Source organism: Papilio polytes, unplaced genomic scaffold (genome assembly GCF_000836215.1).
Source record: "Papilio polytes unplaced genomic scaffold, Ppol_1.0 DF822511.1, whole genome shotgun sequence".
NCBI classification, from domain to species: Eukaryota; Metazoa; Arthropoda; class Insecta; order Lepidoptera; family Papilionidae; genus Papilio; species Papilio polytes.
The window spans coordinates 811,975-835,987 of record NW_013526693.1 but is presented as its reverse complement, the minus strand read 5'-3'; the positions used below and the strand labels follow the sequence as shown (position 1 = coordinate 835,987).

General features: G+C 33.2%; 1 protein-coding gene across 1 annotated transcript; it reads left to right on the top strand.

The window, feature by feature from the left end:
- The first annotated feature begins 3,206 nt into the window (after nucleotides 1-3,206).
- On the top strand, nucleotides 3,207-23,234 carry LOC106106064 (aminopeptidase N-like). The gene is made up of 15 exons (XM_013286594.1): nucleotides 3,207-3,331; nucleotides 10,699-10,895; nucleotides 11,909-12,531; nucleotides 12,810-12,965; nucleotides 14,165-14,485; nucleotides 14,599-14,782; nucleotides 15,309-15,544; nucleotides 16,332-16,512; nucleotides 16,993-17,191; nucleotides 18,002-18,276; nucleotides 18,918-19,114; nucleotides 19,604-19,771; nucleotides 20,913-21,126; nucleotides 22,166-22,313; nucleotides 22,769-23,234. The coding sequence occupies exons 2-15, from the start codon at nucleotides 10,713-10,715 to the stop codon at nucleotides 22,873-22,875; spliced, it is 3,192 nt and encodes a 1,063-aa protein (XP_013142048.1). The 5' UTR covers nucleotides 3,207-3,331; nucleotides 10,699-10,712; the 3' UTR covers nucleotides 22,876-23,234.
- The last annotated feature ends 779 nt before the right edge of the window (nucleotides 23,235-24,013 follow it).

Below are 24,013 nucleotides of genomic sequence, written 5' to 3'. Positions count from 1 at the left end.
AATCTGAGCTAGTTATACATAGGGTTGCCACCTGAAGATTTGGTTATATTCTTTCCAGCTCTCTATACTGCTACGAATGTGACCTTGATATCTGAAGTGTGATTGTTGTTATATATAAAAATCGGAATACGAGATTAAGGGACGATGTTGGCTTTTATTTGTCCGGCAAGGATTCAACGGTTATCAAGTCTGATCGCTTTTTTTTAAAGTTTTTTTGCTCAAGCTTTTATAAGTTGACAGCCCTAATTCTACATCGTTGACTAATACAGGAAAGGCCTCGTCTGTCCGTTCCGGTTTTAGTATTATTTAAAATAACCATTGTCATTTGATTAAAGTGACCAATCGTTTAATAAAAGATTGTCTTTAAAATATATTATGATACATTGTAGCGGTATTTAGTAAATCATACTAATATTATAAATGTGAAAGTTTGTATGGATGGATGGATGTTTGTTAGAGTTTGTAGCCTAAACAGCTGAAAGGATCTCAAAGAAATTTGGCAAAGATGTAGAGAATAGTCTGGAAGAACATATAGGCTACGGGTTTTGGTTTTTTTAATACCACGTGGACGGAGTCGTGGCGAAACGCATGGCATACTAGCATAATATTGTAGACTTTTAGAGTAATTTTATAATAATATTGACTATGCAATTTATTAAATTTAAATCCTAAACAAGGGTAGCATCAAGCTTAAACGCATCGGAAACTAACCGACCGTGGAAAAAGAGAAACTAGTCTACTAGGAACGAGTGAAATAAACTCCCGAGGTCTACATACCCCTATGGGTTACGGGCGTAAGTTAAAGTGTACTTTAAAAATAGAAAAATCGCAACATAATACAATTATCTGTAAATATTTATCTCAATACCACTGGGCAAATCCTGTGGCATCACAATAAATCAAAGGACAAACAATATATCAAAAGATAAGATATATCGACATGTTTTTACATTGCTCTTTACTTTTTTTTTAACAAGCAGACGTTTATGGCTTTTAGTTTATTTTCAGCATGTACAAAATACAATACTAATCTTACTAATATTATAAATGCGAAAGTTTAGATGGATGGATGGATGATTGTTTGTAGCCTAAACGACTGAAGAGATATTGTTAAAATTTAACAAACATGTAGAGGATAATCTGGAAGAACATATAGGCCACTTACTTTCGTTTTTTTTCACTCGGACGGAGTCGCGATGGAAAGCTAGTATGACACAGATTCCAGGTATTGTGTACATTTCATCCTGGAAATAAGATTTAATAAAGAAATGAGGATCATTATAGTAAAAAAGGACGTCTTAAGTTACATGACTTCATTCGTCCTCATTAACTCATTTCTTGTAAATAATTCCGAACATGGCATAACTAAGGAAGAGTAATATTTCTAAAGGGAAGAACATCGTTAGAAACTCCTTCCTACCAGGTTTTTCATACGATTTTCAAAGCTAGATCCGCTCTTGCTGGAGATACTTATAAACAACGAGCTGTTGCCCGCGACTTCGTCCGCGTGGTATTAGAAAGCATACAAACTATATGAATTACAAAAAGTTTCGTATCCCTCGGGAACCGGACATTTCTCGGGGATGAAGCTTATCCCATGTGTACTCCAGACTTTGTTTTATATCTGTGCCAAATTTCAATACGTTATGTTGAACCGTTGCAGAATGATCAAGTAAACATAAAAAAACTAAATTAATGAATCCCACGGGAACCGTAACTATTCCCGGGATAAAAAGTAGCCTATGTGTTCTTCCAGACTATGCTCTAAACCTGTGGCAAATTTCATAGAGATCCGTTCAGCCGTTTAGGCTACAAACGATAACAAACATCCATCCATCCATCCATCTATCCATCCATCCATCCATCCATCTGCAACTTTCGCATTTATAATATTAGTATAAGATAGTAGGAACCATTCTCGCTCAAATACTTCAATGGAATACATAATCATATCAAAGCTATCATTTTATTCATATAGATTTTACAAAAACAATGTATTCGATCATTTAGTTATAACATCCATATAAATATTACTGTCATTACTGGTGTACCGTGAAAAATGCTTAATTACAGTTCTAGGTACCTAATGTGTATATACAAAGCACAGATAATAGTATACTAGCAACACTTATGTACAGTCAGGTAATTTGGCAGTGTTCAACCCTAAAAGCTACACTCTTGAATGTCTTGTACATATTTAGACGACACAGATTAATAACAATAGGAATTAGATTTTAAATATATTTGTACCAAAAAGTCGGAATTGGTACGCGGCTAAATATTTTTATTATTACCCCCTCGTTTCCGCAACGTACTGCTACCTGATTGGTTATTTGAAAATTGAACACCGCGGTTTCTCCCGACTGTACATTCGATGATCAAAGACGTGCCGATAGATTTCTAGGAACGTTATATTTATATACCTCCAAGCGCGCCGCTAGCCGATACGATTCGATTTTGGCGGATATTAAAAAAACTGATGGATTTAAGTAGCAGGTATAGTGACGTACTTTGTGAAAAAATAGAAATACAATAATCTAGCTAATTTGTAAATGCGAATGGTCAAATGGATGGTTGTTTATTAGAATTTGTAGCCTAAACTGCTAAAGGGATCTCGACGAAACATCCCATAGATGTAGAGGCTAACACATAGACTACATTTTAGTTTTTTCATCTCCACGCGGACGGACTCGCGGTCGAACGCTAGTACTGATATAAACGAAAACCAGATACGGATATAGAGAACTCATTCAATGATTTCACGGGCACTGATTCAAGATGGCTACTGATGTGGAAGTAAAGTAAAACATGTTTCGAAATAATGAGAAGATTGTCTTTGAAAGGATTTAAAACATGAAAAAAGCAGTACCAAGATGGAAGTATAATTTTAAAAATGCTAAATTTAATCCACATCTCATTTCTTGTATGTCACACAAATAACTACACATAAGAACGGACAAAAGAAATAAAGACCTATAAGAAAAATAATAATAATGCAGGCATAGATTATCAACAAGGTCATTGCAAAAGCAACAACCCACTTCATACCATAAAATGACCATTATAAATTGATCTGCCTACCTCCTTAATACACTCGAATTCTGAAACATTACAAGGTGCGTTGTAGTTCAATACCACTGGTTGTTAATACGTAAAATAACGCCCACAGCGAAGTGAATTTACCGTCATTTACCGGCATTGCGCGAGTCGCTCATGACATATTACGAAACGTTTTCCCTCGCTTTTTTATTTTTTTCTGTCGCTTAAACTTCAGTATATGGTGAATGTGCTCAATCTGCCGCTTGGATTTACAGCTGCCATCTAACGAACGGTAAATTTTTTGTTAATTTTTTATCTGTAAAAAACATCTGTTTTATTGGGAATGTACAAGAAATGTGATACAATTACAGATTGTGCTCGTTATTAATACAATTTGTGAGTCTGAGTCAATTTTACATATATTTTTTTTTAATTCGTAATTTGAAATAATTCTTCATATTTACATGCAGCGTTATGTTATGGTTTTTTTACTTTTCAATTCATTACTGCATAACAATTAAAATAATTTAATTCTTTAAAGGATAAAATAAACCAATTAACACGTTCTCTTGATATTTAAATTGGTATTTAATAAAGTAATTTATTATAATTATTCCTGATAACAAACATAATACGTTTTTGGTATAAAAAGTAAATAAGAATGCGTATTGATATTTAGATAAAAATATATAATTTTAATAACTATAAAGTAATAAACAAAAGCCTTAACATAATCTCAAAGTTTCAAAAACCATTGCTAAAATTACACTTGTGTAAATAGTAAATGTAAATGAAAAGAAAACTGGTTAATCGAAAGCAACGCTTTGATCATTGGATGTTTAAATTTAATCATCTTTATGTACATTTTTAATTCTTGCCAACGATTACAATTGAGTTCAATAAGATCGGAGCAATTTTTCAACTACCTACGCAGTGATGCAACGATTTTATGAATATTAAACGAAAATCGTCCAATGTTCGCTAAATTTCCAACTAAAATCTACTACAAAGGATTTAAATTAATTACCACACATCAATATCTATGTAATAATACTAATGTAATAAAGAGGAAAGATTTGTATTTTTGAATTTTTGTATGTATTGAAATAACTCAAAAACTACAGTACAGATTTCAAAAATTCTATCACCATTAAAAGCTACGTTATCAGTGAATAAAGTCTATGTGTTTTATTATTTTTTTAATTTCAAGCAGGCGAAGTCGCGAGCAATGGCCAGTCAGTTATATTTTAAACAATGGCCAACATTACTAATTGGTACAGCGTAAAAAAATATGTCAAAACGGTTTCCAATTGTAAAACAATTAATAAAAAGTATTAAAAAAACAAACGAGTAACGCATTCAGAGCAAACGTAAAATATGAATCCGTAAAATAACACGGGGTTCTAAATTCAAATCTAGCGAATTTATCGTTGAAAATCAACGCACAATCATGATGCAGTTTGTACAATGAATCAACGATGACGAAATGTAGGTAATCAATTGTATTCGCATTAATTATTCGATTTTTATTACATACGATAATAACAAATAGTCATCTACGATATTATGATTACTGATATTAGATGTTGCTCTCGAATTTGGCGTGGAAAACAAAATTCCTCGGATATTTTTCCTGGATAGAAAGCTGATGAACTGTTACAGACCGTAACTTATCTGTGTGCTAAATTCTATCCAGATTTATGCAGCCGTTTTAAGATACCTGGCCCCATTCATACGTTTAAATTATTGCTAAAATGTATAATTACAGTATTTCACATGTTATAATTTTTAAAATGAAATACAGTTCTTATTATAAAGATAAGTTTGCGAAGTCAAAATTCAGATCGTATAAACCTTGATCCGAATTCTTTAAATTAAAGATGAGTAACATGTACCACTTTCTTAATGTGGTTTTTAATGTAATATTGACTTTGATTGATTTCAACGCTTTTGCCTTTTGTTATCTTCCAATTCATTCCTTAGTTTCCTTTTTATTTTTACTACTATAAATAGAAGCGTCGGTGGCTCAGTGGTTTAAACACTTGACTTGTAATCTACAGGTCTTGGGTTCGAATCCCGCTGTACAAATGTGATTTTCGATTTTTCGAATTTCATATGCACATAATTTGCCCAACGTTCTTACGGTGAAGGAAAACATCGTGAGAAGAAATTGAAAGATATGTGTGAAGTCAACCAACCCGGACTTGGCCAGCGTGGTTGAGTATGGTCTAGTAACTAAGTATGGTGGGCGACCAGAGCGCGACCATCCCATGAGATTGGCGTCGCGGGATAGGCCAGCCGGCTGGGCAACCGGCGTGACCTGACCCGCTAAGCCGGCATGGTTCCTCTTAGCTTTACCGTGGTCGGATTACTTTACGTACCACGGCTACTAGAGCCTCACCTCACCGCCACGACAAGGCGGGAACCGTTGGTGGGATAATCTAGTAACCACCCCTAACATAGGGTTGGCTCCGAGCCCCTCGGTGGAGAGGTATACTTAGTTAGTTGGTTATGACTATAAATACTAATATTATACTTATTTAAATAAAAATAAACAAAAAATAAAGTGGTATTTATATTATTAATAGCTCTAAAGTAAATGTCGATTGAATTTTCGTATAGTATTGATATGAAAATGTATTTGTATTGAAATTATGTTGAAAGATTTATTTGAAAAAAAAAATGAATGCTGAACATCTCGCGTACCAAATATTTACTTTAAAAAGTCTATTGAAAGTTTTTAGATGTTTGACCTCGATCCACAGTTTACATTATTAGTTCTATGAACTATTGAAGTATTGAATATTCGTTACGGTTTTGAAAGCGTAACTGTTATGTTAATATTTTTTTTTACCATCGATTCTATCCAGTCGGCGCCTGATATTTATAAATCATTCCTAACATTCCTATGAGTCAGGCCAACTAATCGCAGAATTTGAGTAACCTAAGACATCTAGTATGAATATAATGCTAGAATTTTATTGATAAAGTTACCAAATGATAAAAAAAAGACGTACAAAATATTAAACATTTTTTTATTGGTTCTAATACTTTTAAAAATAAAATTTTACTTTTTGTTAATAAATACTCTCTAACACTGCGCTCCATATACATATGGTAAATAGATAGGCTTCAGTTTGACAACGACAGTTTTTTTTCGATCCAACTTAAACGCGTCTTTTGATAGACCGTAAGTTTACCATTATTATTAGTTCATAAACTATTTATCGCTACCATCAACACTAAAATGGAGAAAACGAAATAGATATAAAATATCCATTTATAGAGGTCAGTGTTGCGAACATACTCTTTTTGTTAAAAAACACACAAAAACTAAGTAATTCAATACATGATGACGTGAGGTCAAAAAAATAATGAAATCGGTTGCGCAATTTGATTTGTTTTAGAATATTGAAATAACTCAAATTAGGAACATTGTGTATATTATTAACTATGACATACGTGGAATTTACAGATATATATTTCTCCTCAATTACATTCGTATATTTTACATAATTTGAAAAACTAACCTAAAATAGTGTACGCAAATTATAGTAAAAAACTTGGTATTGTGGTTTTTACCTCAATAAATTATTTTAACCTTATTTTTACCTTAATTTGTAAAGCAATAGTAACTAACACTACCTTTTAATTTACTTTGTTAAAACTACCATATATCTAATCGATACTAATATTATAAAAAGAATTGTATTTTTGCATGTATTGAAATAATTCAAAAAGTACGGCGCTGATTTCAAAAATTCTTTTACCATTAATTAATGTTATCCCTGAGTAACATAGACAGTAGCATATATTGTATTTTCACGTAGGGCGAAGCCGCGAGCGACAGCTAGCTAGCTAGCTAATATTTCAGTACAAAAAGCGGAAGACTACGCGTACAAATCGTATTATCAGAGGTGTTTCCCATTGGGTTGATCGATTCCATGCAATTTGTAAATATAATAAAGTTCCTATGACGTCAATGACGGGTTTCCGATAGTGAAAGTTTGTTCTGGTTTTCTCATTGAGTATGACAATATTCACGGCTCGTATTTTTATATTATAATTTCTATACTAATATTATGGAGAGATTTGATTTTTTTTTAATTTTTCTACAAATTAAAAAATTTGAAAACTACATTATCAACGATAACTGAGGAACAAAAGCTATATGTTACATTTTATAATGACACTGACCCAATCCGCCGAAGGAGAGCCATAAACAAGGAATAGAATAGAATACATTTTATATGTTAGCTGTTTCTCGCGACTTCGTCCGCGCGAAATTAAAAAATCATTTAAAAAACATAGCCTACATACTCACTGATAACGTAGCTTTTTAGTTATCTGCCTAAGAGTTTTTGAGCTATTTCAATACATACAAAAATACGATTTTCTCTATATAATATTAGTACAGACATATTAAACCTCGATATAAATTTAATTTCTATTGTTATTCATAACTGTAAACTGCGATATTTACTTGAGACTTGAAATAGCATTTATTTATGTAATATTTTTTACCGCTAATCTATCATCAAAAGCTTGAAGTAGTTTGCATTTAGCATCTGTGTAGTACAAAGGCAACTCAAGATCAAACAAACCATAAATTAAGAATGTTGGCAATAACATCCGGTTTATATAACTATCGTTTATTTGTTTAAAAAGATATGTGGTTAGATATTAACTATTAACGCACAATTCCATAAACTAGTGATATTTTTAACTATTGTTTTTGACTTGGACCATAGATAATAAAAGATTTTTGTGTTTACGGCGGATAGTGTCATAGAGGTTTTTAATGTTGTTTACTCTGCTCTAATCTATATTGAAAAAGGAAAGTTTTTTTTTATATTTATTGAAATAACTTAAAAATTACTTTGCCCATTTCAAATTTTATTTTCTCCAATAAATAGCCACGTTATCACTGAGTTACGTAGGCTATATTTATTACAATTTTAATTCCAGACTAAGATGCGAGCTACAGCTAGTCTTTCATAATTATTTAATTACGTTAAAAGTTTGCATTTATTATAATTAATGATTCATGTGGGGGCATGGACCGCAAATATAAACAAAAGTTTACGTAACATTTTCCTGGAGTCGCTTACTATATGATGTAAAACGTATGATTTGCAATAACCTTCCAAGCAATTTTATTCCTTATTTCTAAGGATTTAGTTACAGTTTTGAATGTTGGATTACAAAAAGTAAAGGATTACAATTGCGGAAATATTGCTCGGAGAGATAAAAAAAGGCGGGAAGACCGCAAATTATGACGTATAAAGACGTCATAGAGTAAGCGTACGTGAGATGGAACACTCAACAATCAATTGATGATTTCAATTCCTTGCTGTGTTCAGTTATAAGCCCCACCGTGACGTCATCGTGTATTTTTTGGTTTGCTCATTTTTACTAGTTAATGTATCGAAAAAACAGTAAGAAAAAACGATGTGCGGCGGATGTTGTCGCAACACTATTTCCAACTAAAGGAGTAAAAAAGAGTAGTTAAAATTTGGCTCTTTTTTTATTTTTCAATCACATAAAATCGCGTATTAATCACTATTTAATTTTTTTGCTTGATCATGAGTTTTTCCAAACAAACTATATAACTCATAACGTATAAAATATGGTACAATATTTCGTCACATTCCTCTACGATGTCATATGAGGAAAAATTCCATTTCCATCCCAAATTCCATATTTCCGGTTGTTAACATGTTGTAAGTCACGAATACCTATTTCAAAGTGTTTTAACACTCAACGCCAAAAAAATAATGTTCACCTAGTTGATAAGAAAACTGGTGCAACACTTTTGCTATCGTTACTTTATGTCTAAAGTATCGCTTTGTTACTAAATAGAGCATTAGCGATTTTTGAACTCTGATGGGATACATCTAAACCGTTCGATTAGACCCCTTGGTAACCAAGGAAGCTTCGGAGGGTCTATAGCCAGTGCCCGTTATACGCAATTATGTACTTCTGCGCCCCTTTTTTATTAAACTTTGGGAGTAACTAGGATCCTTATCTACTACAGAACTGTGGCACGCATAAAGACTCGGACTCAGAAAGTGGGCACTAAGAGTCTTCCTTATTGTTATCGGAAAATTAACATAGACGGAAATACAAAATAATAGCACACATATGCGCCATCTTATTATTTATTTTAAAACACAATGTAAAATTATTGGTAGTATAACGAATTGATTACGCACAGATTTGGTCTTATCTTAACTTTTTGCGTTCTAAATTTTAAATTAATTACATTACTTCAATCTACGAGAATGTAAATAATTATCTTACAATTTGATATTAGTTAAATTGAAGGTCAATTAGTCAATTCTGAAAGTCATTCATACTTTTTGTTTTTTTTTCACTTTTAATATATTTTGGAGACCTTTTATGTGACGATGATTGTTTCAATTATTTTCTTTACCACATACAATATTAAAAAATCCTACATATTCTTGCATTTGTTCATAAAATAAAGTGTATTTGAAACATTATGATTATTGCATGTTCTTCATTCTAATCCCAACAGCAAACAATGCAATCCTTATATGTACGTTTACCGTTGTATATGTATAGAATTCATTCAATTTCAACATAATTTGACCTTGAATGCTTGTGTTCCCGTATTTAGAACACTTTAGTTGTTAGCTATATGGCGTTCCATTTTCAAAATGTTTTTTGTAATCCCGATTGTAATAAAAAAAAAAGTTGTAGACCACTACTGAACTGAAACGATTACCGTCCCGCTCATCTCTGACGAAAACTGAAATAGTTAAACGATTTTTTTGTCTTGTTTTTCGCGACGTGAAATCCACAGCCAATTCTCTATAGTTTGAAAAACGGTATAGAGTATTGTTAGTTAATTCATAATATCGGTTTATCTGATATGAATTTACTTTCATACAGTGTGGTGTGTAACCGATGACTAGTTGATAACTATTGGTCGAATAGATTGGCAATTTATGAAAGAATAGGCTATAAAAACAGGAAATACTTATAAACGATGACCATAGACACGTGTATGTACGCAACGCATATATTCTTCAACGTATATTTTGCAATATTTCAATTGAATCATAAAACCGTAGTTCGGTAGCAAAACGTTATCGCAGGTGCCCGCATACAATTCGCCACACCGCACACGATTAGACAAGGTTTATGTCGATAGTATAGAAGGCACACAAGCAACTGTTACAGGACCCTGCCTTTATTTGACGACATACAAAAATGGTCCTTACAACATTACTAAACAGTGGTCGTAATAATAATCGATGACGACCACGATGTGTGCATTGTGGTCTCAAAATTAATTATACGCATCGGCAAATGCGGAATAAAAACCATTATGCTTTTGGAATGTTTTGGAAAGAAAAATATTCATTAGTTGTTTATTACTTAACGCTAATAGGCTTTGGTGAGTTTCACCTCGAGGGTTCGCTTTAAGTTAATTTTTTTTAACGCATAATCAGTCAATTATAATAATTTAGCGTATATTGTGAAATTACATTTTATTATACATTGCCTAAGAATATCGGATTTCTGAGTTACGTTAGTTTTTGTTGTGGATTTTTAACATAATGTTAAATAACTATGTATTTCATGAATGTATTTTAGTACTACAAATAAATGTACTATTGTTTGTTTCAGTATATGTAAAGGACATGGCTTTATCAACAAGTCGCCAGCAATTCCTGGCGTGTGAAACTCAAGGCCTTGATGACATCCACTATGGTAGAAAAGGAGGAATTTTTATTTCAACTTGCATATGCATTTCTTTTATCGTCTTTGCAGTTATACTTTCTTTCATAGTCGGTGTAATTGTTTATTTTGTAACTTATTTCAAGGTATGTTTATCCAAAAATCTTTATATTTATAATCTTACTTCATTTTGCTATAAAGCAAAAAATTGTTCGTTAATTCTACTTGTCAAAAGTTTTTGTTAAAAGTTAATGGGAGACCTACATCTATCAGTGAAGCCACAAAATGTATTGACATTCTAATGAACTATTTTATCAAATTTAATTCGCAATCTAAAGCACAGTTTACGTTCATTGCAGTTTTATCAGTCGTCCATTGCCATAATTTATCTATTAAACGGAAATTTGCGAAAAAAAAGGTCTATTAATACGTGACCTTTGCCAACTGGTGTTATATACTCTTTGGTCAGATAAGAAACATCTGTTTGACGTCAAATTGACAGTTACAGTTGAACATGTCAAAGAGATCTAACGTCTTTAAGTGAGACGTTTAGTTGTATTTATTAAATTAGAATTAAAATTAATATGTAACGATTTTCCTATATTTTAAAAGAATTTCATAGTGTTGAAGTTACTTTAATTAATTGAATTTACCTCAAATCTGTGATTTAGTTCATAATTTATACAATGAGTTATTTACTGTGTATTATTTTATTTTTTCGTATAATTTCAATTTATGGTGATGAAATAGTGAGTATTAAGGAAATCATTTAAGTAAACATATAAGTGGTCTCTATTAATATGTGCTAATAATATTTAAATATTATGCGTTAATTTATTTCGCTAATTATTATTTTTTTAAGTATCAATTTTAAAATTCTATCCACATTAGTTCTAAAATTTTAAAAGACAACTCTACGAATCTTCGTGTAAATTTATTGGTTTAAGATTTACGTTTTTTATATTAAGACTAGCTTTTACCTCGCCTAGCCTTTACTTTTAATTTAAAAAAAACTTAACCATGTCTTCTACCAGACTGTGTTCTACATTTATGCCAAATTTCATCCAGATCAGTTTAGCTGTCCTCAAGATGCCTTGTTACAAACATCCATCTACACTTTCACAAGTATATTAGTAACTTTTTATTTTTATTTTTTCAGATATCACAAGATGTGCCACATGATTTCTGGGATGACACAGAAACTTTTGGATACACAAATCCAACTTCACCCGACCTACGACTACCGCCTTATGTATATCCAAGTTTCTACAGATTGAAATTAAAAACTGACATCGAGAACTCCATATTTAGTGGAGATGTCTACATCACACTGAGAGCGAATAAACAAGTCAAAGAGATTATCCTACATTCAAAAGGTCTCAGTATTAATAAGAATACTCGTCTAACAGAACAGATTTATGAACAAGAAACAATTAATGCAAGGAAAAGGCGTGAGGCTAATATCACAGAGACGTCAACAATAAACAGTGTACCGCAAAATGTGTCAGAGAGTACTATTACTGAAAATGAGTCAGAAACATTTAATACAACGTTAAATCCACTAAATAATCAGATAGACACTCAAGTGACTCACAGCAGTGTACGTAATATAAAAATAATATCTATTAAGGAGAGTACAGGTGACAGGTTAATACTGACTCTGGAATCTCCGCTCAAATCAGATATTGATTATATCTTAGAGCTGTCATTTGCTGGAAATATATCCAATTCGTTGACAGGTTTCTATAAAAGTACATATAGAACAAATAAAAATGAAATAAGGTGAGTTGTATTAATATTCAATTACTTACTTTACTTTAGTATATCATAAAGAGTAAAAAAAAAGATTAACTCAAGGGTATAGAAGCAAATACAAAGTTCACTTTTTATTTTTTAAATTATGCATAACAAAGGTATTGCAATTTGGTTCAAATACAAATAATGGACTAAAGAGTACATGCTTTTGTACTGTTTAATTGTAAAAACTATAATAAAACAAGGATTTTATTTTGAAACTTTGTCACATTTCTTTGCTAAATGTGTGTTTATATTATTTTCAGAAATCTAGGTGTCACACAATTCGAACCTACGTCAGCAAGGGCGGCATTTCCCTGTTTCGATGAGCCCGCTTTTAAAGCAAAGTTTGAGATCAGCATATCGCACCCATCGAATATGACAGCTTTGTCCAACATGAAAGCAACCGCAGAGGAAAATATGTAAGACATTAATTATAATTGTAAATTGACTAGCTTTCACCCGCGACTCCGTTCGCGTGGAATTAAAACAAAAGCAAGTAGCCTATTGGTTCTTCCAGACTATTCCCTACATCTTAGCTAATTAACTTTAAGATCTGTTAAGCCGTTGAAGCTACAAACGCTTAACAAACATCTATCCAATCCATCTAATCTTTCACATTTATAATATACTAGCTGTTGCTCGCGACTTCATCCGCGTGGTATTAGACATTTTTCTGGAATGAACCGTATCCCATGTGTACTCCAGACTTTGTAATTTATCTGTTCCAAATTTCAATAAGATGTGTTGAACCGTTGCAGAATTATCCAGTAAACATTAAAATACAAAATTAATGCATCTTGCAGGCACCATAACTATTTTCAGGATAAAAAGTAGCCTATGTGTTCTTCCTGAGTATGCTCTACATCTGTGCCGAATTTCATGGAGATCCGTTCAGCCGTTTAGGCTACAAACTCTAACAAACATCCATCCATCCATCCATTCATCTAAACTTTTGCATTTATAATATTAGTAAGAAATAAGATTTAACGGGTATTTACGTCAAAGAGTGGAAAAACATTATACATATTGTAATATCCTGAAATACAATTTGGAATAAAACTATATTGAAATATGATAAAGGGAAAAGACTAGGATTTTCCCTTTGAAGATAAGTAATGTGGTTGTAATTACAATATTTGGGTTTTGCCATACTTTGATGTATAGGGAAAATTATATTTTAGTAATTGAAATATATTTGTTTGATAATACTTGCTATTATAACTTGATAAATGTCATGACTAAAGATAGATCGATTTGAATACCAGTATACTGCGGAGACCCTACGTGAGAATGATAAATACAGGGTGTTGCAATTATCAACTCTACTACTAATATTGTGTGCAAAAGTTTGGATGGATGGATGTTTGTTTGAGTTTGTAGTGTAAACTACTGTACAGATCTCGATGAAATTTAGCATAGATGGAAGGGATAGTCAGGAGAAACATATAGGCTATTTACATTTGTTTCTTTTTTTAATTCCGGAACGAAATCGAGAGCAAAAACTAGTTTGACATAAATATCTGTAAGAACACAATGGCTGTATTCTAAGCTCTTTTTATTTTCGCGCGTACGAAGTCGCGGGTAAAAGCTAGTTAAATATTAATTATTATTATTACAGAGAAGAAGAACCCGGCTGGCAATGGACACATTTTGAAAGATCAGTAAATATGTCCACATATTTAGTTGCGTATGTAATATCAGATTTTCATTATCTCGAAACGAACTACACAAGTAAGGACAATATAACGAAATCCATCAAAATATGGACAAGACCTGAACTCATACATAAAGCTAAATATGCTTTAAGTATAACGCCGAAACTTCTAGAATACTATGAACATGTTTTCGGTCTACCCTACGCTTTGGAGAAACTAGACTTGATAGCGGTACCTGACTTTTCCAGTGGTGCTATGGAGAATTGGGGGTTAATTACATTTAGGTAAGGTTCATTTTTGATTGTATAAATGTACTAAAGACTTTTCGATTCAAAAAATGTATTATTGACAATTGTTATTTTTTGGTTACCTTTTTGATGTGTGGTTTTATTTTTAGAGAAACAACACTCCTATTTGATAAAGACGAGAACGTGCCCAGAGACAAACAGAGTGTTGCCATAGACGTCGCCCACGAATTAGCCCATCAATGGTTCGGGAACTTGGTAACAATGAGGTGGTGGACGGACTTATGGCTTAATGAAGGATTCGCTACTTATATTGAATATGTCGGAGTTGATCATGTAAGTTTTTTACTATTTTAAACACTAGAACTGTTAATGTATGTTTAATCTTAATTTCGCGATGATCGTGTTTTGTTTCGAAGAGATTTTTTTTTAAATTTTCGAGAAATATCCGATCTATTTAGTATACTTTACAGTCGGGAAAACTCGCGGTGGCTTATTTTAAAATTTACAGTCGCTTGATTATTATTTATATTGTGACGACTAGAAACAATAACATTGGTTATTGTTAATAAGATGCAGGTTTTAAGCGTGTCTGTATAAAATACTTCGGTCAATAGTACACGGTTTATTGCTTTTTATTATAATCCTTTGGTTAGTGCAATTTGCTGCTATCTAATTGGTTGGTAAGACGCGGAGTTTGTCTCGTTTAAAACAAAATAATTTCGAAAATGGAACACCGTGAATTTCCGCGAACTTACCTTTGATATGTGTGCGTGTTTTAATTTAATTTATGTGTATAAACATGTTTCGTTAATGAAAACTTGATTGCGTTATTCATTGTTGATTTCATTCGTTCTCATAGATTGAACCGGAATGGAATATGTTCGAATCATTCACTCAGGATAAAATGAATCTGTTAAAATCTGACGCTTTAAAGAACACTTCGCCCGTGTCCCGGAAAGTGACGGATGCTTCGGAAATATCGCAGAAGTTCGATGAAATTTCATACATGAAAGGCGCGAATTTGATACGAATGTTAAACCATACGATAACTGAAGAACTGTTTCATAAAGGATTAGAGACTTATTTGAATAATTGGTAAGTGACCTTTTTAACTACGCATGATAATCTAAACTATTATAATAAAGCGTAAACGCACACTTCTTTGTTGCCTAAGATGTCAGCAATTACAGCATATTTATGAATAATTCTTTTTTTTATAAAAATCCTTACTCTTATTTCACGCTTTAGGCTATATATTTTCACGCCATTAAACTTAGAGGGTAAATATTTTGGACAAAAACCCTAATGTGGGAAAGGGACTATAAACTACAAGCTGTCAACAATTTTGACATTTGACAAATATAAACAATGAAATAAAGTGATTAACATTTCATGCGGATAAAGCCGCACGGGAACTGCTAGTTTCTTGTATTTTTATTTATGTAAATTTGTCTGTTCTTCCTAAATTTTAAATTTCACCAATAGACTTTAAAATGTTCCATATATATGTATTTGTAAGTGAATAGTATAAAATCTGAATTATAGTTCTAACGCCTGTTGAGTTTATTTTCCAAAAAATCGGCATATTATGTGTTAATCTATACTAATGTAAAAAGGAAATATTTTTATTTTTGTTTGTAACAAATAAACTCGAAAACTACTGAATCGAGTTCAAAAATTCTTATATTCTTAGAAAGCTATATTATCACTGAGTAATCTATATTTATTTTTGACAATAGCTTTCGTCCGCGACTCTGTCTGCGCGGAATTAAAAAAAACTTTAGTAATCCATGTGTTCTTTCGGACTATGCTCTTGTTTAGATTACAAACTCTAACAAACATATATCTATACGCGTTAATGTTAAGATTAAAATAACTCCAGGAAATACTCGAATGCGGTTGAGAACGATTTGTGGGAAGCGATGTCGGAAGCCATAGAGAACCATTCGTTGTACCAGCACTTGTCGGTGGTTGATATGATGAACTCGTGGACGCGGCAGGCGGGCTACCCCGTGGTACACGTGCAGAGGGACTACACCACCGGGCAGGTTACCTTCACACAGGTAAGCTATTCATAAATATTTCCATACAAATGACTTAAAAAAAAGAAAAAGCACCTATAAGACTTACCAAATATAAAATGACTCATGAATTAAAAAAAGATTTAGAGATGAATTAGCAAGTTATGAATGTGATTCGGACTTTTTTTTATTATTTTTTAGATTTTCAATTCTCACGTTCACTGTAGGTATTTTTTGTCGATGTTAAATACTCTATGACACTCCGGGAAAGTTGATAAATCGAATAACACCTAATTCGTCAAAAATTGTGCATTAGTTTAGACTGTAAGCGGTTACAATAAAAATTACATAAATAAAACAAAAATTTTATAAAAAAAAATCTGTAAATTCACGTCGCCATGTACATAAAAACATTACCTTTTATGTTAGTCGTGTAAATAATTATTTTAAAAAATCAGCGAATTCAGCCATTTGCCTGATAAAAACTTTAATGAAAGTAAACACTTAAATGACTTCATGCAGAAACTATTCACGAGTAGTGGTGAGCCATACAAGGAGATGACAGACCAGTTGTGGCACATTCCACTGAGCTATGCCAGCACGGACGTGCCGCGCGCCCGCTGGACCACGCGGCCGCGTCTGTGGCTCACTGCCGCCTCCGCCTCCGCAGACCTGCACATAAACGACACCCAGCCTTTGTACGTCAATATTGATGCTATCGGTAAGAATTCACCTCTATTCGAAACACACATTTTAAAACAAACTCAAATGGTAATGCCAAGTAACTATTGTAACCTTTTGCTGCTATTGGTCGACTTTAAATAACCATAGCAACCTTCCTTTGCTGCTATTGGCTGAGAATAAGTCCTTATAGCAACCTAACTTCTTTGGTGCTATTGACTTGCAGTTTTTCTCTCTCGTAAAGCGATTTTTTTTTCAAAATTTTCACTACCTTAAGTTTAATAGCGTGAAAATATCAAACACAAAGCTTATCAAAGGTTTAAAGCTTTTTAATAAAATAAAACAAATATATATGTCGGCTTGAGCTAGCACGATATCAGAATTACTACTACTCGAGATCTCATGTGGGCGGTCATGGATAAAGTCGGATTCAAAGAACACATTCACAATACTCCTCAGTCAGGATATCATCGATCTACCAAGCTCATATCGTTCAAACAATGTTCTCGCAACGATCCCTATTTTCAGAATAGTCTAAGTTCTCACGAAAGTCGCTTTGCCGCGCTCGTGTTCTAATTATGACTTAAATTCAAATTAATTTCTTCTTCTGATTGCAATATATAGATATGTTATACTGTTATTGCTTACATCCTGTATTACAAAGAAGTGTGTTTACGCTTTATTATCTCACTATGTTTCTTTATAAAATTATGAATGCGAAATTTTGGATGGATGATTATTAGGAACTGTTTGTGCACAGATGTAAATCATAGTCTGAACCAGATAAGCTTCTTGCTAATATTTTTCCTAGTATTAGTATAAAAAATACGTATTTTTTTAATCCAAACAGGTTACTATCGTGTGAACTACGACAAGAGGAACTGGGAACTTCTAAACCATGCTTTAAAGTCTGATTCGTTCAGTAGTCCTTTGAGTAAGGCTCAGCTGATAGATGATGCCTTTAACTTCGCGAAGGCTGACCAGCTGGAGTACAGCTACGCGCTCGGACTCACCACGTGTGTTGTTAACGGAGAAGATTCTAAGATAGTATGGGATCTATTACTCAGTAATATGTATTTCTTGAAGCATAACTTGAGAGCTACTTCAGGATATGTTTACTTCCAGGTAAGGTTGTTTTAATACGCTGTGACTATTAAATGGCGTCGCCAGGGCAATAAGGTTGCCAGCTACTAGATTGAAAACTTACAATTTTTTTTAAAATGGAAAGTTGATGATGGATGTTTGTTAGATGTCTTCTAAATTGCTGAACAGATCTCCTTGAAATTTGGCATATATGTATAGTCTCGAAAAACATATAGTAGTAATAAGTTTTTTTTTTTAATTCTGCGTGGACGGTGTCGCTCTCAAAAGCTACTGTAGATTAAATACAAAATTACAAATTAAAATGGGGCTTTCATGCCTTTTTCAGGGAAATTTCTCTAACAGATAAAGGTGTTTTAACAAAAAATCCTTCCTATAAGGCATCACAAAATTTTAAAACTAAAAAAATTATCAAGTAGATTTACAAAGTTGAATTATAACGTAATATCATGAAAAAGTGGGGGGGGGGGCTAAAAATATCATATGTTTTGTGACTGAATTGCAAAAATAAATCGCTTGGATCCAACCCCTAACTGCCTTACAAATAAAAACGGTCAAATAAATATTAGTACAAATTTTGCTTATACTCAGTTTATTCCTAAATTTAACTTTATACCGCGTTTATTTGTAAATGTTTACTAAGTGACTTCTAATTAATTACACAGGATTACATGAAGATAATACTGAAGAAGCAGCTGGAACGTCTCAATTACGGCCTTAACACGCCCAAAGACGACAACGAGGCCTTCCTGATAGAGAACCTGGTGATGTGGGAGTGCCTGGTGGAGGCGCCGCGCTGCCTGGACTGGGCGCGCCAGCAGTTCCACAGCTGGGCCAGCCAGGCAGACCTCACTAATAACCCGTAACTATACTTCAATTATTACTAACTAGCTGTTCCCGTGCGGCTTCATCCGCATCAAATTATGAATATTTTATTGCTTACATTTGTCAAAAAAACATAAAATGATGATAAACCATTGCAATCTTACTTCCTTGATGTTGGCAGCAACTTATGGTCTCTTTCCCGCATTCGGATTTTTATTCAAAATATTTACCCCCTAAGTTTAATGACGTGAAAATATATAGTCTAAAGCGAGACGTAAGTGTAGAGCTTTTTATAAAAAAAAAGAATAATTAAGAAATTGCCGGAGGCACAACTTTAGTTCGTTTTCCATCCCACCCTTTTCTCATATGAATAGGATGAAAAGGAAACGTGGATTTGTCGGTGGAGGAGACACATAGTCGATTAAGGGTAGGCAACTTTCCGCTATCACGAATGTCTACGGGCTGCGGTCACTTCGACATTTTAGCGAATTCAGGTGGTTATTAAATTTGGGTCATTTTATTTCAGCATACCAAACTACCTACGCTCGTTGGTTTACAACATGGCGGTGAAGCACGGCGGCCGGCGCGAGTTCGACTTCTTCTGGAAGCTGTTCCTCAACTCCACGGACCCTGGCGTCAGGAGCCAGGCCATCAACGTGCTGCCCAGCACCAGGCAGGAGTCGCTCATCTCTATGTAAGATCCTTTATTACATTTCATTTGATTTACTTTTTGCAAAGAGTTTAAAAAATGTAGAGTATGCATAGTTGATATTTCACTTGAAACATTTTTTACAAAATACCTAGAGGCCTAATTTTAGTCCCTTTACTATCCACCCTTTTCTTAAGAGGCTAAGGATGGGAAGGAAAAGTGGATTTGATGGTGGAAGAGACGCATAGGAAGGGGAAATATCCTCTTTATGTGCGTCTCCGCCGTCAACAAAAGGGAAGACAACGCATCTGTAATCGCGAATGTTTATGGGCAGCGGTCGCTTTCCATTTTGGCGGATTCAGGTGGCCGCTTGCTTGTTTGCTACCTTATATTATATAAAAAAAAAAAATTCAAACACGAAAGCGTCTCGGCGTGTCAAATATGACATTTAGATATTACCGCACAAAACAGTTACCGGTGTTGTTACTTATGTCTAGTCTACATATTTCTTAAATGTCTTTGACTTTTTGTTTCTTTGTACCGCAATAGGGAATATGCATTTTTTTCTTTTTTTTAAACGATTCTACTTGTTATAAAATAACCAGAAAAAAATTGACGCGAAAATATTTAACCATTGAGCTAAAAATAATAAAATAAAATTACGAACATTTTTGAGCGACTAAAACGCGACCGGAGTTGTCAATAGACAATTAACGTCAATCGTCATATTCCATTCATAACATACGCTCAGATGTCACTGCGACGTAAATAACAACAAAGTAACTCATCGCTTCTCAAGGTCAAAAAGTCAAAAATCGATTCATTTTTATTATTCCTGGTACAAATAAGTGGTAATTAATAATTCTATTCATTATTTTTTTATTTTAAAGTTGGTTTTGATATCGTGTTTACAGTAAAATACTTCAAGAGTGTATTTCTATATAAACTAACGAAAATGAACTGTGTATTGACAACACAGCGACGCCATATTGGATAAGCCACTTGTACCAATAGTATGCGTTTTAGAACTCAGCGAGGGAATTTGAAAAAAGACACTTTTTAATGATTAAATTTTGCCACTAAATCATTAGATGTAAGATTTGTCTCTTTGGTGAATAACCAAGAATTGGTGTATTATTTTGAGTTGGACACAGTGGCAGCTAGTACAGAGGTAGGTGTTCCGCAGGCTGTTAGAGAAGAGTCTGACGGAGATCCCGAAGCAGTACGCGGTGGCGGCGTGGAGCGTGGAGCCGCCGCTGGGCACGCGCCTGGCGCAGGACTTCCTCGTGCACAACTTCCGCCGCGTCTACGACAAGTTCTCGCAGATGGACTCCTTCATGTTCCCGGCGGTCGTCGGCGGTGCGTTCGGATTTATTACCACCACTGAAGAACTTAATAAGGTGAGTTAGGTAGACCTCTTGCTAGCCATTTGACACTTTCTCTATTGTAAGATGGTAAATCTTGTTTTTTTTTTCAATATAATGAAATATTTTGAAAATGTAAAACACTCAATAATAACATCGTATTATCTGAAAAGTACATTAGAACAAATAATAAAAAAAAAGAACTTTTTTTATAAGAATTAACATTTTTTCTGTAACATAGAGTGTTGGCATATTTTCTATCTTAAGATGGTAAATCTTTTTTTTTAATATATAAAAATTTTAAAAGTGTACATACTTCAACAATAAGCTGGTACACTTGCATAGTCTAAAAATATAAATGTAAAAATATACAAAAAAAGTTTTTTTTTGTAACGTAGTGTACAGCCATACACTACACACTGTGGGTTTTTTTTTCTAACTTCCTAATATATAGCCTTTAATCTACTACTATCCAACTGAAAAACATGTTTCTAGTTTCTCTTCGTTCTCCATCTTTAGTATTTAAAAATGAACTTACTAGTACTAGTTTATAAACTAATATATAAAATTGCAAAAATTACGTTCAAAGAAAAAATATAGTCGTATAGGAGATTTTCAGTGGTAGTGCCCGCTTTAACATGTTAGCACTGCAGGGCCGGCACGCCCCCAGTAATACCACGACCACACAGAAGACAGGCGTGAAATGGAACCAATGCCGTGTTTCGTCTGATGAGTGTGGTGCCGGAGCCCTAATTTAAGACCCTTTCTCTTTACAACCCTTTTCTATCTATCTCTATGAGATGATGGGAGGGGGAACTGGATTTGACGATGGAGGAGATGCATAGGAAGAGGAAATATCCTCTTTATGTGCGTCTCCTCCTCCGTCGGATAAGGGTAGGCGACGCATCTGCAATTGCAGATGTCTATGGGCAGCGGTCGCTTCGCCATTTTGGCGAATTCAGGTGGCCGCTTGATCGTTTGCCACCTCATAATATAAAAAAAATATGTATGTCTTCAAACATCCATCCATCTATACTGTAATTTATTATATTAGTATAAATAAATGTATTTCCAGTTCAAGAAGTTCGCTCACGAGCACAAGGAGGAGTTGATGCCGATGTCGCAGACGCTGCAGAAGATCGCGGACAGCGCCGCGATGCGTATCCGCTGGCTTTCCCGCCATGCCAGCGACATCAACAACTGGTTCCGCAACTACGTCACTGGTAAACACTTGTTACTCACTCTACCCAAAACTATGTACAACATCTACACTAACGCCTCTTTCATACTAAGCTAGTAAGTTGGACAGTGTTAATGGACTGTAATCCTACTAGGATAATGCGAACTCTAATTGTCGACAGTGAGGACATACAATCAGTGACTGGCTGTTGCAACTGTCCGACTGTACTGGCCAAGTGTGAACTGCGTATGATCAATAGTAGACTGAAATTGAACTTGCATAATGTAAACACATCCAAACAAGATTTTAGTGATCGTAGCAGTAAATAATTAATTAGATATATTTCAATTTTATAATTTAATACAAAAAATATTTTTATTTTTCTTGTTTTACTAGTTTTGTTCACAATCGATGATTAATAACCAATAAAAAAATTAAATCATCAATTGTCAAAGATTAAATGACGAATTTCTTATGATGTTTTTTTTCTTTTTTCAGTTAATGGTACAACATTGAACGAGCCAGTCAGCACTCAGCCGCCGTTCACACAGAATATTACATTCAACATGGCGGCCGACACCACGCCGCACAGCACCACGCGGTAGTCAGTGTTGCCATATGTTCCTTTTTAATTAATATCTAGTTGTTTATCATTGTTAATAATTATTGTAATTTAAATGACTACTTGGACTAAAAATCGTATATTCAACAAATCTGTTTTTTATAAGTTCAAATGCATAATAAATTAAAATAGTACATATGTAATTAATGTAGAATATCTCGCAGATAATAATCTTTTAATTTAGATAGGAACTTAATGAAGTAAACTTCGATGTAATTTTATAAATTATTTTCTAAGATAAACGTCAAGTGAATTTCAATGGAAGTAAGAAATTATAACAAAACTGCCTAAAAAAATTACAGGCTTATTAAAAACAGTCAATTTAATATAATTTATTTCAATAAACTCTGAAACTTTCCAAATGTATTTATAAACGATGTAATATAGCCTGTAAATATAATTTTTAATTTCCATTGAATTCAACCACACAATTAACTTATTTATATGACGTTTATTTTATCTGTGGGCATTGCAATAACTAACCCACCGCGTGGTTTACAAGCGTGACTAAAAGTATGCGAATTGTCTCTGGTCTCCAGTGACGTCATAGATTATAAAACTGACAGCTGTCAAAATCAGGTTCACATGCTGTTTATTGCATTTATTTGTAAGTGAGATAGGGTGTTTGTAACCTGATGGAATTAATGTATTTGTTAGATTTTTTCATATGGCAATATTTACTAACAAGCTTGGTTGCCTTTTTAATAAAAAAAAAAATTAATTGAACTTTTAATGATGCTATTTTTTATTATAAGGTATATTTATTTTTATGTGTACTTCACTATAATTGTGAATATTGGTAGTTTGTAAATTCGCGATTTTATAATCTAGTAAGAAAATATAAACTGAAAAGTCTTAATTGATTAATAGCGTAGTCTGAGGCTTTAATTTTTCTCTTCAATTAACACAAAAAACACTTTCTTTTATAACCATTTTTTAATCTCCGTATAAAATTCAGTTTCACAGTTTATAATATTGCGATTTACAAATTAACAGTATTCACAATATTACTAAGTGTTCAAAATTCATGTAAATAATAAACGTACTTAAGAATAACTAATATAGAAAAACTATTATATACGAAATATATTTATTAGTGATACCAAATTAGATTTATCGGC

What these genes read in the sequence shown, in the direction of transcription:
- LOC106106064 (XM_013286594.1), top strand. Translation starts at nt 10,713, where the DNA reads ATGGCTTTATCAACAAGTCGCCAGCAATTCCTGGCGTGTGAAACTCAA. An exon ending in AATATGTCGGAGTTGATCAT is followed by an intron (nt 14,783 to 15,308) that starts GTAAGTTTTTTA and finishes TCGTTCTCATAG; the next exon opens with ATTGAACCGGAATGGAATAT. An exon ending in CGTCAATATTGATGCTATCG is followed by an intron (nt 17,192 to 18,001) that starts GTAAGAATTCAC and finishes TAATCCAAACAG; the next exon opens with GTTACTATCGTGTGAACTAC.